Raw genomic sequence first — 12,398 nt, forward strand, 5'->3', positions numbered from 1 at the left:
TGCTATAGTGCATTACCAAAGGAGTCCCTGCTCCGTGCCATTTGGAAGCACAGAGAAACGTTTTAAACCTCCCAACCACTACAGACAGAACTTTGAAGTATGCGTTATTGTGAGAGTAAAGTTGAACTTACTTAGCTTTAATCTTCAACCATGACACAATAAAAAAAAATGTCATAGAAGTATGCAATGTTTGCCTCGTCACACATCTCCTCAGTTATTGCAGTCACAACTGGGATGTGACCTGTGCTAGCTGGGACTGGTCAGTATAAAACTAGCACACCAGTGCATAATATAGAATTGTAAATGAGACCTATTCAGACCATAGGTAATCCTGAGTGGAAAAAACTAAATAACTCAGTCATATGTTAACACCTATGAGTGCTGAACTAGAGCATGAAGCTTCCTGTAATAAAAATGTTTCCTCATCTCCACGCCTTGGGGCAGGGGCTGGTTGCCCATAGGCACTGAAGGTAGCGGTGTGGGGGGTGTTACTCCACTCCCAAAATAACCATGCTGTAGTTCAGAAGGTGAAAGAGCAATAAAGGTACCTATTAAAGTTTATTCATATCTCGTCATAATAGCAATTCATTCAAAGACAGGGGTCAAATGTCAGGCTATGTCTTCCAGCACATTTCTCCTTATCCCTTTAAAAGGAATATTAGTCCTTACTTTTTATTTTGTCTGAAAAGTTAGGGGATTTTGTGCAGTGAACTATGAACTTTTTGCCGTGGTACAGGAGTGTGAAGGTGAAGGCTGTAGTTTGAGGGTTTTTCTAACACAACAAAATGTAGATAACTTAAATGAATTGTACAAATATTTCAAAATGTATCAGCAGCAGAGAAAGCACACATGAGGCTTATTTTTAATTCTGAAATGTGATGGAAACAATGATTTTACTAGGATCAGAACAAATCAACAAACTTTCTTTGCTGATGAGCGAATGATAAATATTTGCTGAAACCATTTTTACACACAATATCATTTGTGCACTATATAGTTTTCTCAATAAAACTACACCTGTGCACATTTAGTAGCCATTTCAATGGAAAATGTGCTGTCTGTAAATGAAAGTGTGCTACCACACCATGCTTTAGTGATATATTTGTGACAGTGGGGTCCAAGTGCATCACCAGAGACACACCACACCCTTACCACCCTCTTGCTGAATAGGCGTGGCTCATTTGCTACACTTTTTTCTTTGTGTGACATTTGGATTTTTCACAATACCTATGAGTTCAGTAAAGTAACTTTGATGGTAGCGCCCTCACTCTGAAAATTGTTACAGCATTACTGTGTTTGCCCCTCTGTGTGCCCAGTGGCGTAGCAAGACTTGTGGCCGCCCATGGCGGTCCCTGCTTTTGATGCGCCGCAACAACCACAGGTAAGAACGGAGGGGTTTGTTGGCTATCGCTGCATTGCTGCCCCGTGATGGCCGCAGGTAATAGCAGGACGGGATGGGTCACCAACTCGTGCCGCCCCAGCCTGTCTGCCCCCCATTGCTACACCACTGTGTGTGCCTATGGGTTATCCTATTCTTCTATTGCAGAGACCCATTGACTGAGACTAAGGTAATGCAGACCTGTGGAAATTCAAAGTAAGCTACTGTAATTTCCTCCCAAGTACATAACCTCTCTCCATTTTTCCACCAGGCCTTATTGTGTTTTAGATACTTTCTTATAGCGAACCATTGTAATCTGAAGCATTAGTCCAACTGATTCAGTTTAAGTGACTAAAGACTGCAACTCCCAGTATGCATTAGATAAAAGTCTTGGCTGCAGTGTGGTTTCCTGGCGACAAGAAATACATTCAGCTTCGGTCTTTGTGTGCAGGGAGCAATGGGAGGGACCACAAGGACACTACATGAGCTGCAAGAGGAACTAGTACGCCTGAAAAAGGAGACTTGAGACAGACGGGTAAAAGAGTGCAGTAAAGCAATTAAGCCCCGAGAAAAAGAGCATAGTGACGAAGATGGCGCCATGGAAGAGAATATAAAGTCATCATGGTCTTTTCCATACCCAGTCTCACCATGTACCTCCCACGAACCTCTACGCAGTGGGCCGCAGTGAGCACCCAGGATGGGTTAATGAGGACTCCCCCACACTTCATCTTCTTCTCAAACAGCAAAAGGGCCTGAAACAGTAAGAGGCAACAGAGAGAGAGTAAAATGTTATTGTGCATACAAGACAAAATACATAAGACGACAGAAAAAGGCGAAGAAAGGCTTCACTAAGGATCTTAGTGGGTGGGCGCACTCAAAAAGAGGCAGTGACCTACAACAGAGGGATCAGAGAGGAAAAGAGAATACGATGGTTTACAGAGGTTCTATCCTCTCTCAAAGATGTTCTCCTCACTGCATTCCAAAGGCACAGTCCTCAAACACTCAAGCACCATCACCGTACTTTCTTTTTATTTTATTTCCTGCTGGACTTTCAGTATTTCTGTTAAGTGGATATTTCTCTTAAATGTTTTCCTTTTAGGTTTTCCTTTTAGGTTTCTCAGTCAATATCGGAGGCTCCTGGCAACACCTTTCAGACAGTTACCTCTCCTGAGAAGATGTACGCTCCCCCCTTAGAGAGAGTCCCTTTAGGGACTGCTTCGTGAATGTAAAGGGCAATGTGGGAATGGCAGGCCGGAACTATCATAGGCAAACCAATTCAAAATCACTCATTTACTCGAAGAGCAGGCTATAATGTTCCTGGAACACCCTGCCCACCACCGAAGACAATCCCTGTGGCTGACCAAAGTCAGGAAGGACCTTAAGACCTGGCTCTTCGACTGAGCAACATAGACGCCCCCGCTTGGTATAAGACCCTCATGGGCGAGTAGTGCGCTTTACAAACCCTGATTGGTTGATTGCTGTTCATGAAATGCCATAGAATCTTCGTTCTGAAACCTCAGCGGGGGTGACACACAAATGGCACAGAAAGCTATGAAGGACAATGAAACTAGGGTTTGCCCACACCAAGAGTTCTCCCTCAGTGCCGGCTTTAGGGTGGGGCGACCGGTGCTGCCGCACCGGGTGCCAAGTTCCAGGGGGGCGCCATTTGCATGGAACTGAGTGCCGTTACTAATTTTGATTTTCACAGGGTCTTGGAAACGAAAGAAGACAAACGCGGCTGCTCACGCGCTGGCGGTGCGCATTGACAGGGCTTCGTCTGCCTTCATTTTTCAAGTCTCAACAAAAAAGTGCACTTTTATTGCTAAAGTTCCAAAAGACAATTTCATTTTCGTTGGAAGCTGCTGTATCATCCTTTTGCTGCACAAAGACAGGGCTCGCAGAGCAGGGAGAATAGCTGCATTCAATCTTGCAATTTTACCAGTTGTTCTTACACTTTACATGCGATTTCTCGATATGTTCAAACAGATCCCTTGATGCGTTTTTATTATTTTTTTATCCTTTTTTAGTGTTCAAACCTGAGCTTCTTTCATGTTACAAAGAGAGCCGCCCCATCTCCCGTCATTTTGGTCCCCTCCATGATCTAGAACCTACTTCTCTGGACTTGATAACGGAGGAAGGAGTGCTGTAGCGCCGTTACATCATGCATCACGAACAACTTGCATCGTGACCACCCGTGCTCTGATGCCCAGTAACTCAGACCACCCTCTGCTTGCACCTGAAGCATCCACATCCCTCCCTGGCATTGTACCAGCCCGCCCCACCCACATCACTCGCATCCTTGCAGCACTCCTGGCTGAAGAAGAGTTCCCTTCCTCCTATAAAATAAAACGTGAACGGTATAGTTTCTTGGTGCTTTAAATCATAGCAGTAGTGATTGCCTAACCTTTTGCTGAATTAACTCTTCCTGGATTGAGGCCTATTAACGGATCCTTTTGTGAGTTGTACCATGTCTAATACACTTAGTGGACCTGGACTCTGTCACGAAAGAGCATTAACCCTCTGAGTTATCTTGAGGGAATTTGACCAGTGCCCTATCACACATATAGCTAAAAGCAGTTCTATGCTTTGCACATGTGAAAAGTTTTCATGAACTTGCACTTTGAGCATTTCACTTGAATAAAAAGAGCTATTTAATAATTTTTACCACGCTAAGTGTATAGCGACTATGGCAACCACATGAGGCCCTCTAGTCTACTCTTTTAGTTTTGCTGTATCATTTGGTGCTTTATGGGTTTGAAAATGCTACCCCTTGAGTGTGGAATGAGAGAGATTTTACACCCTCATGATCTGGGAACTTGGAGAGCATTGTGAGATAGCTTAGCTGCCAGCTGCTATTATTATTACCATTATTTATATAATAATAAATGGGTTTATAGCTGACACTGTAAAACTGCAACTATAAATAGGGCCACTTATTGACCAGCAGCCTTTGCTTTACTAACATTAGAAGAATGAAAGTTTGAGCTACTAGACAAGATTATGGATCTCGTCCACACTACAGCCTGTCATCCAACGCCCCTAAGGGCTGCAATGGCCACCACCTGCGACCCAACCCAGGCCATCACGGAATTAACTGCACAAACTTTTTGTGGTGCATCCCAGCCATGAGTGAGCTCCTGTAAGTTGAGGGGAACCCTTTGGTATAGAATGTGTTTCCTGGTTTTACTTAATTGGATCACAAAGGTGGTGCATTTTAAAATATCTTGCAGTGTTAAATCATCCGCTAAAGAGATCTTTGTGTGCCCAGTGATTTAATATTGGCATGATATGTCCAGTGGTTAATGTACTTGGTGAAGAGGACTGTGTTTTGTCTAGTGACAGTTTTCACTTATCATAAAGTAGCATAGTCAATTAAGGTGCCTCCCGCAAAGCACAACATGTAACATGCCTATCACAGATTTGTATTTATTTGTAGATAGGTCAGTGGGTTTTGTCATAGAGAAACTTTTGGTTACTAGCAGTTCATAAGTTACAATCCTTGGAATATAACACAGTGAGTTATGAACCACTGCATGCAAACTGCAAGGGGGGAGTTTAGAAAGTTCTTTTTTACCTCAAGCTTTCCTCATTCTAAGGTAGTAAATACTGTCCTTTGGGTAGTGATACATTCTTATTAATATGCACAACCCCAACCACTTTGTTATGTTCTGAAACCTGAGTTTGTCATTTTCCACACTCAGCATTCACAGCATACAAAGCCTACCGCTCTCTGAATCCATTTCCTAAGCTCCTCGACATCCAAATCTTTCTTTCCAATATATGCCTCTTCGGCCATATCAAATATCTTCGTGAGCGGGCCGGTTAAGTCCAGAAGTTTGTCCTGGCACATCCTTAGTCCCTTCTGTAAACGTTTTTAGGATCTAAACCTCCTTTACCAATGAACGATATTATCTTTGCACCGAGTTTAAGAGTCATGTCAATTTTATTCGCTAAATTGGGTCTAGGACATTCTGAACGGAGCCTCATTCTTACATCCTTTGGAATGTGCTTTCTTAGCCACAATTGTAAGTATTCTGCCACAGGAGGAGCTGGGATCCATTCTGGAGACAACAGATGTTTCAGTAACATTGGGTACGGACTACATGTGACTACAACCCCTAGTATCTCTTATTGTCTTATGCAACATTTCCTATACATTGATTTACACATGTGTAAATCATTGTCTCAGCATAATACACGTGTGTGTCACGTATTGTGCTCTGACACCCAACGTGGGATGAGTAGCACCAACAAAGAAATAAAAGAATAAATGTAAGAAGGGGCTATGAAGATATGATGGCACCCTTGGAGCGTGATGATGTGGGAATCCGGGCAGAAGTAGGTCATGAGAGGGGCGCCAACAAACCTTTCCGCACCAGGCACCACCAACCCTAAAGCCGGCCCTGATCTCACTGTAAAGATAAATGGAGTATGGAGGGCAAGGCTGGATGGGAGCACACCTGCACACAGGGATTGGTATAAAGTAGGAGCCTGTATTTGGAAAGGTGTCCCTCCATTTTGGGTTGTCTCGTGCGATACAGAATGTTATGCTTTTGAAACCCCTGACACATGTTATGCCACGAAGTCCATCACCACTACTGAGGATACGAGTCCCATGGACTGCATGGCCCAGCATCTGGGATGGCTGGACAGGGGTGATATGATCGCAGCTGATTCTACACCTGACATAATTGCATACTCATCGCCCTAGCGCAGACTCCTACTGGTCATCCTTACCTCAGAATTCTTCCCTCCTGAAAGTCTTTTTTTAGTGTCCATCACCTGTCACAGATACCTCGTGCATTTCAAGCACTGCTCCATTTATGAACTTCCTTTTACCTCCTTTCCTACCATGAGGCATCTGCTCAAGTGTAATCTTACCTTCCCAGTGACAGACTTTCCACAGACCTGTTCCTCACCTGCCAGGGGCTATCTCCTTTCTTCCCTTGTTTACCACCAATGAGTCGTGTTATGTTTATCGTCCTTGAAAACTTATCTCGTCCACAAGCATACTCCACTAGAAAAAACAAACATAAGATGTGGCTCCTAGCTACTTTGAGTGATGTAAAAAAAACAACAAATACAATCAAACCAAGTATATATATGTAAGAACTTTTACTCCGTCCTCTAGCTCCCTCCATGCTTCCTGTATAAGCTCTAAACAATTGGTACATCTGCCTTACTTTTGCTTTCATTTTCTTCTTGTTTCAATTCCATTTAATATATTCATGTATTCAAGCACACATTTGACATTTATAGGTGAGTGTATCCTTTAATATTAATTGCACATGTATAACATATACAGTGCTGGTTTACAGTAGGTTCTTAGGGCATCGATTGCACACATATATGTATTTATGTGATTTATAATTTGTAGTGTATTCTAGTGCAACAGAATTCCCGTTCCAATTATTGCATTTGACATCAACGAAAAAACGTATTTTGTCTTTCCGTAATGTGTTTTTAAGATTGTTAGCTATGAGGAAAATGATGAGCCAAAGGAAATGTATGCTAATTTAATTGTTTTATATAAAAGAGGGCTATGTTAGTTTAATACTGTTTTAATCAAAATTTTAACTGAATTTTATACTGTATGTAATGAAAAAAAAAATCTTTTTTTTTAACCAGCTTTTATGATTGTCTGATATAACAATCGAATAAAGCCTTATTTTGATTTGATGTGACATCATCACAAAGTCTGGTATTTTATAATAATCAGAAAAGAGTGTTTAAGATTAGCACAGCCATATATTTGTGGGGAGACATCTTAAGATTTCCTTGTGACTGTTGAGTGAGATGGGCATTGCAAGCATCTTGAGTGAAGGCAAGGCCAGCTTTAGGGCAGTGCGACTTTTGTGACAGCACTGGATGCTGAACTGTGGAGGGGGTGCCGACCTCAAGGGGTGGGGGCGTACTGTGTTTAGCAATAACTTATGATTGGAGAGATGAGGGGAACTTATGTCCAGTGGTAGTGAGAGAATCCGAGGAGACGGTCATGAGGTGTAGGGGTGCCAAAAATGATTGTCGCACAAGACGCCACCAGAGCCAAAGCGGCCCCGGTGAGAAAGCCGTTGGCTCCCCGGAGGAGCCACTCGTTTTTCAGTATATTTCCCAGCTTGAGAAGCGCCTCAACTGAGACAGACAGTGATCGACAAAAAGCACAGAAGCTTAAACCAATTCTGTTATGCACTTTGAAAAAAAATCACGAAAAAGTGTTTAACCCCTTCCGTGCTCGTGACGGAACCACTCAGTCACGAGCCACGGACGCGCAGTCCTAATGACGGAGTGGTTCCGTTACGGCGATGCTGCCCTGCCCATGCTGCAGGAATTCCGCTACTGCGCGGCCGTTCTATTGAGCGGGCGGGGCCGTGACGGAACCACTCCGTCACTAGCACAGCGCGCCCGTGGCTCGTGACGAAGTGGTACCGTCACGAGCATGGCGGTGCCGCGTGGCCCACACTCCCCCCCAGCACCGCGTTGGAACTGCCGCCGCAGCCAATGGGTTAATCAAATTGGTTGTTCTATTTTGTCCAGACTGAGCTTCAACCACTTAATCTCTACTTAAGTAGGAACTTCAGCCATCCACGGTGGTGAGGAATCAGTGGCTATTTTAAAGCAGCATTAAGTTTGGATCTGTGTCTAAGCATCATACTTCTGATACTCTAGTAAATCTGTTTGTAAAAGATACCCTATTTGTTTAATGAAATATTAAACAAAAGGGCCAACAAAACAGACACACTTGGTGATTTCAATGTGGGGTGGGGTTGAATTTATAGGAATCCTTGGCTAACTGCTGGGTCGACCCGGGCAAAATAAAGATTTACTTAGCAAGGAATCCATTCCAAAGCTCCCAATACCCACAGTTTTCCATCAGCAATCCATTCGTGGTCTCGGTAGTTAAGGTTGATGATAGGTCAACTATCCTAGTAGTTGCTGCCACTGTCCATAGTTAGAAATGAATCATTCATCACAAGGAATATAGCAGATTCTCTTACTAAACCTGCTGTGAACCACACTAGAGAACATTAATGAAACCCACCCACTTGAGACCTTCTATCTGAACATAGGTCACTTTTACCGTGCAGTATGAGCTGTTCTGCAAAGACGCAGTACATGCGCGACCCAGAAGAGCAGGTCTGCTTCTTTAGAAGTGAAATGTGCCAGAAATTCTTTAATGTCCTCCAGATATTAATCAACTATATCAAAGTTTTGTCATTTGGGCAACTGGATCCATCTAGCTAAGTTTCATGTGTTCACATCAACTCATTCTCAAGCCAGAAGGGAGTTCAGATGAGATTATATGATCTCCAGTTTTATTAGTATGATCAGACTGCATTGGCTCAGTCTGTCTATGGATATGGATAGCAGCAGTGGTGTGTACGATTGTATCTAAAAAATAACTGGTGAAACTTTCTGCCTTGCTAATTAGTTGGGTAAACTGTGATGGACATATAGTACTTTGATGATTCAAGTTGTATACCTTTCTCAATAGATCTGTAGGGAAGAAATGTGTTACTTACCTGTAACTGCAGTTATCCAGTATTGGTATCTTTCATAGATTCACATGCCTGAATCATTCCCCGTCGTCTGGGTGGGAGTCCCCGGTATATAAAGAAAGTAATGTCATAAATACATATACATAACAATAGGCCAGAGGCCTCACATTAGTAACATATCCATGTCCTTTTGTAAAAAGGACTAAACTTTGGCCAGGAGTCAATCAGATCTCACCACCCTCTAGAACCTTCCTGGAAGGAGCCCTAGTCCCTCATATTTTCGTAAACACAGTGCTAAAAAGTACCTACTGAGAGAACTAAGGTGAGCCCTTCCAGGGGAGGTGGGTGGGTTGCATGTGAATCTATGAACGATACCAATACTGGATAACTGCAGTTACAGGTAAGTAACGCATTTCTTATCCAGTATTATGGGTATCTTTCATAGATTCACATGCCTGAATCAGAGTAACAAGCAATATCCAGCACATTTCGTAAGGTACAACATGTAAAGTCACACGGTATAAGAATACCATCTGTGAAATAGAACAAGTACCTCAAAAACAATGAAATAAAGAAATGTGCAAGTATGCAGTAGGAAGGTGGGATGAAAGAGAAGGCTCACATCTAGTGAAATAGATGACGAAGTACTGCTTGACCCACAGCTGCATCCTTCATGAGTTCAGAATCCAAGCAGTAGTGCTTGGTGAACGTATGTGGTGTCTTCCACGTCGCTGCTCTGCATATGTCGATAATGGGTACTCCTGCAAAGAGCGCCATTTAAGTAGAGACAGCTCTGGTAGAATGAGCTCTCACTCTAGAATGCAGAGGATGATTTGCCTGCTGATGGCAGAAAGTTATTGCTGCCGAGATCCAACGGGAAATGCTCTGTTTTGTCAGAGGGAGGCCCTTTCTAAGCCTACTGAAAGCAACAAACAGTTGGTTGGATTTCCGAAACTGTTCTGTTCGATGAATGTAGAATTTTAGACAACGCTTGAGGTCTAAAGAGTGGAGAGACTTCTCCGCTGCAGAAAGTGGATTTGGGAAAAAAGTCCGCAAAATTATAGGTTCATTCAAGTGAAAACTAGATGGAACCTTAGGGATGAATTTAGGGTTGGTTCGTAGGATAACTCTGTCCTGTTTGAATTGCAAGAAAGGATCCTGAATGGAGAAAGCTTGCAGCTCACCAACACGTCTTGCAGATGTAAGCGCTAGCAAGAGAGCGGTTTTCCAGGACAGGTATTTGATGTCAGCTTTGTGTATTGGCTCGAATGGATGTTTCATCAGTTGAGCAAGGACGATGTTCAATTGCCAGGTGGGTGGTAAAGCTCTCACCAGAGGGTGTCCTGAAAAGGCCTTTTAGAAACTGTTTAACTAGTCTCTCGGACCAGAGGGAAGAACCAGTCGATGAACACCTGAAGCGAGAAATCGCAGCCAGGTGAACCGTAATAGAGGCATGCGCCAGTCCTGAGTGCGCCAAATGGAGCAGGTAAGGAAGAATTTGTGCTGAAGTGGAAGAAAAGAGGTGTATCTTATTTGCTTTACACCATACACAGAATCTCTTCCACTTAAGAGAATACGTTTTGTTGGTACTCTCCGCCCGAGCCCGGGCTAAGATTGTCCTGCATTCTTGAGAAATGTCTAGGTTCTGAAACTCTTTGAACTCAGGAGCCAAGCCGACAATCTGAGAGATGCTGGATCCGGATGCTGGACTTGACCTTGGTTCATTGTTAGGAGAGTCGGGCAAGGTTTGAATAGGATTGGCGGTTCCAGTGATAGGAGATGAAGCTCTGTGAACCAATGTTGGCGCGGCCACGCTGGAGCTATTAGGATCAGGGTGCAATGCTCCGCCTTCAGTTTCCGAAGAACCCTGGGAATCAGGGGAAATGGCGGAAATGCGTAAGCAAAGCTGTTGCACCATCCGATCGAAAATGCATTCCCCAAGGATCCCTGTTGGGGATGCCAGCTTGCGTAATGTTGGCATTTTGCGTTGTGGCGAGTCGCAAACAGATCCACAGGTGGCGTGCCCCATCGGGCGAATACCGAGTTGAGAAGATGACGATCTAGCTCCCACTCGTGGCATATGGTACGTTGCCTGCTCAGAGAGTCCGCCAGGACATTGTCCGTCCCTGGGACGTTCTCCGCCCGAAGGGAAATGTTGTGTTGTAGAAGCCAATTCCAAATCTCTTGAGATTCTTGAGACAACGATAGAGAGCGTGTTCCCCCCTGTTTGTTTAGATAGTGCATTGTGGTGGTGTTGTCTGTTCTCACAAGCACTAGGGAATTCCTGATCCTGGGTAGAAACGCTTTTTGTGCCAGGTATACCGCTCTCAACTCGAGGAGATTTATGTGCAGTTGTTTCTCTGCCAGGGACCACTGCCCATTGATTTGGAGGTCCTGAAGGAACGCCCCCATCCTTCTAGGGACGCATCCGTAGTTATTACGTGTGGCGAGATTGGAAGTATGAAGGATAGGCCTCGTCGTAGATTTTGAGACTGAAGCCACCAGTCCAGAGCCTGGACTATGGCAGGAGTTATCCGGACGACGTCGTCGAAGGACCCCCTGCATTGAGTCCACTGAGCAGAAAGCGCCTCCTGAAGTGGGCGCATGTGAAGGCGGCAGTGAGGGATCAACAGGATGTTCGAGGACATCATCCCTAACATGGACTTGTAAAGGTGCACGGTGATAGATCTTTTGGACTGAATCCGGGTGGCCAAGGTCCTTAGTTTCACTTGCCGTTCTAGTGAAGGTAAGGCCTTCCTTCGAGCAGTATCTAGGACAGCTCCGAGGAACGTGAGACACTGAGACCGTTGAAGGACAGATTTTTCTTCGTTGAGTGTGAGCCCCAGAGCATTGAAGAGCTGTAGACAGGCGTCGGAGGACTTGGTCACGCCTGCGTAAGTAGGTGCTTTGACTAGCTAGTCGTTTAAGTACGGAAATACCTGGTGATGTTGTTGGCGAAGGTATGCTGCTACTGGAGACAGACACTTGGTGAAGATGCGTGGGGCCGACTTTAGGCCGAAGGGCAAAACTCGAAACTGGTAGTGCTTGCCCACCACCTTGAACCTGAGAAATTGTTTGTGGTTCTTGTGGATCGGAATATGAAAAGAAGCGTCTTGAAGGTCGAGAGACACCATAAAGTCGTTTGCATTGAGGAGTTGCAGCACCTCCTGGATGGACACCATGCAAAATGACTGTTTTTTGAAGTATTGGTTGAGGTTTCTCAAGTCCAATATAGGTCTCCATTTTTTCACCTTTTTTCGAATTAAGAAGAATCGGGAATAGAACACCTTGTTTCTCTGATTTCGGGGAACTTTTTCTATCGCTCCTTTTCTGAGCATAAGGGAGATTTCCAATTGTAGTAACTTTAGATTCTTGTGTTGCATTGGGATTGGAGGCGTTTGAGGAGGAGTTTCCACAAACTCCAGAGAATGTCCGAATTGAACAAGTTGGAGGACCCACTGATCTGTCGTAATTTGCTGCCAATTGTGAAGGAAGGATGTAATTCTCCCGCCAACTTTGTAAGG

At 44.1% G+C, this 12,398-nt stretch overlaps 1 protein-coding gene across 3 annotated transcripts in view; it reads right to left on the bottom strand.

Moving 5' to 3' along the window:
- Positions 1-12,398, bottom strand: part of PROC (protein C, inactivator of coagulation factors Va and VIIIa) — a 147,438-nt gene that overhangs the window by 17,080 nt on the left and 117,960 nt on the right. For all 3 annotated transcript variants that reach the window (XM_086943819.1, XM_086943820.1, XM_086943821.1), the window contains 2 exons: positions 6,298-6,395; positions 2,016-2,130 (listed from right to left, as the gene is read on the bottom strand). In XM_086943819.1, the coding sequence (XP_086799945.1) occupies positions 2,016-2,130; positions 6,298-6,395 (213 nt within the window). The remainder of the gene's footprint in view (positions 1-2,015; positions 2,131-6,297; positions 6,396-12,398) is intronic.

Source organism: Lissotriton vulgaris, chromosome 11, assembly GCF_964263255.1.
Source record: "Lissotriton vulgaris chromosome 11, aLisVul1.2, whole genome shotgun sequence".
In the NCBI taxonomy this organism is placed as follows: Eukaryota; Metazoa; Chordata; class Amphibia; order Caudata; family Salamandridae; genus Lissotriton; species Lissotriton vulgaris.